The 1731-nt window shown below is 49.3% G+C and overlaps 1 protein-coding gene across 1 annotated transcript; it reads right to left on the minus strand.

The window, feature by feature from the left end:
* Window positions 1-223: 223 nt before the first annotated feature.
* Window positions 224-1036, minus strand: LOC136491892 (uncharacterized). The gene is made up of 2 exons (XM_066488097.1): window positions 845-1036; window positions 224-691 (listed from the first exon to the last, which is right to left on the minus strand). The coding sequence occupies exons 1-2, from the start codon at window positions 1034-1036 to the stop codon at window positions 224-226; spliced, it is 660 nt and encodes a 219-aa protein (XP_066344194.1).
* Window positions 1037-1731: the final 695 nt, after the last annotated feature.

The raw sequence follows: 1731 nt of genomic DNA on the forward strand, positions 1-1731 counted from the left end.
GTGTGTCGATCACTAAACCAAAAAGCTCCTATTAAGTTTCACCTTGCCTTGAGTTTTTTGTTTTTCTCTTTCTTCTTTTCCAAGCCGAGCACTTGATCACCATGGTCACCACACCATCATCATGATCTTCACTATTGCTCCACCACTTGGAATAGTGCTATGTCACTTTGATAAACTAGGTTAGCACTTAGTGTTTTATCAATTCACCATGGTCACCATTGCTCTAAGTTTGACAAACTAGGATCGGGATGGCGGATAGAGTTGTCTGGGTAAGCGTAGCCCTTCCTGCGTTCGTCAGGAGTCCACCTTTCCAAGTTGGGATCCGGGCTGCCACGGCATCGACGAGACGTTGCTCGTCGGCGCGGCCGAGCCTGGACAGAGATAGTGGCGCACCCAGGTACTTCGTCGGGAACTCTTGGATCCTACAAGGGAATACATGCTGCACGGCCTGGATGTCTTCCTGAGAGCAACGAATAGGGGCCATCGTGCACTTGTCCAGGTTAGTGGAGAGGCCGGAGGCACCAGCGAACAGCTCCAGAATCTGTCGGATGCAAATGAAGTCCCAGGCGGAGGGATGCAAGAAGACGATCAGGTCGTGGGCATAGACCGACGCTCGACATTTGACAGCCCTATTAGGCAGCGGCGTGAGCACGGCACGACGGTCATCCTCGGCGATCAGAGCATTTAGGACCTACATAACAATGATGAACAAGAATGGAGAAAGCGGGTCCCCCTGCCTCAACCCACGGGCATGGCAGATACGACGTCCAGGGCGTCCGTTGACGAGGACTTTGGTGCTCGATGAGCCCAGTATGGCGGAAATCCATCGACATGCGAGCTGTACGGTGCGGACGTTCTCGTGTATCCGGCGCCCCTGGATGAAGTCCGACTGGTTATCCTTCACTAATTGCGACATTCTTGGTGCCAAACGCAAGGCGAGGCCTTTTGCGAACAATTTTCCAATGGGGTGGATCAGGCTGATAGGCCTATAATCCTTGAGTCCAGTGGGTGCCTCGGTTTTGTGTAGTAAGACCATGATCGCGCCATTGAGGGAGTGAAAGCTCCTGAAATCAACCTCCCAGAGCGCATGGAACACGCGCACGACATCTAAGACCGACCACCTCCCAGACAGCCTTGAAGAAGGCCCCGTTAAACCCCGTCCGGACCAGGCGCTCTATCTGCCGGCGACTCCCGAACAATCCGGGCCACCTCCTCCGCCGAGAATGGGGCAGCCTGATCACTGAGATCCAGCTGCGGGATGTCCAATTGCGACAGATATCGCTTATTATATTCAAATTTTGCAGTTCAGTTTCAGATGCGATGTTCTTGTTGTGCGTGTCAATATCTTTATTTTCACTGCACCTTCTTTGCAGCCTTCATAATAGTAAAAAAACAATGTGGCAAATAACATGAGAAAGAAAAAAAAAGTAAGGACACTATTTCACAAATGTTAAACGAAATTAATTAACTACAATTCCTTCAAAATAGGAAGGTCAAAATATGTCGACTTCTTGATCATGCATCTAAAAATTCAGCATGAAGCCAGTATAATTTTAGAGATCAACTTGGTAATGCATTTGTCGCTCAGCCAAGCTCACTTCTGTTGAAGGCTTCAGGATGAATTCACTATCAGAAATCTTTTACTTCCCAATGTTCGTTTCCTGCAAACATACCTGGACTGCTAGTCCATTCAGATGTATGCCACGTGCACGTACGATCTTCGCCTTGTTC

The sequence above is a fragment of the Miscanthus floridulus genome, chromosome 11 (assembly GCF_019320115.1).
Source record: "Miscanthus floridulus cultivar M001 chromosome 11, ASM1932011v1, whole genome shotgun sequence".
Classification (NCBI taxonomy): Eukaryota; Viridiplantae; Streptophyta; class Magnoliopsida; order Poales; family Poaceae; genus Miscanthus; species Miscanthus floridulus.

Bases quoted from the DNA above. Each gene is read 5' to 3' on its own strand.
- LOC136491892 (XM_066488097.1), bottom strand. From the start codon at position 1,036: ATGGTCTTACTACACAAAACCGAGGCACCCACTGGACTCAAGGATTAT. The intron at 692-844 runs GTACAGCTCGCA...ATTGTTATGTAG, and splicing joins TACACGAGAACGTCCGCACC to GTCCTAAATGCTCTGATCGC.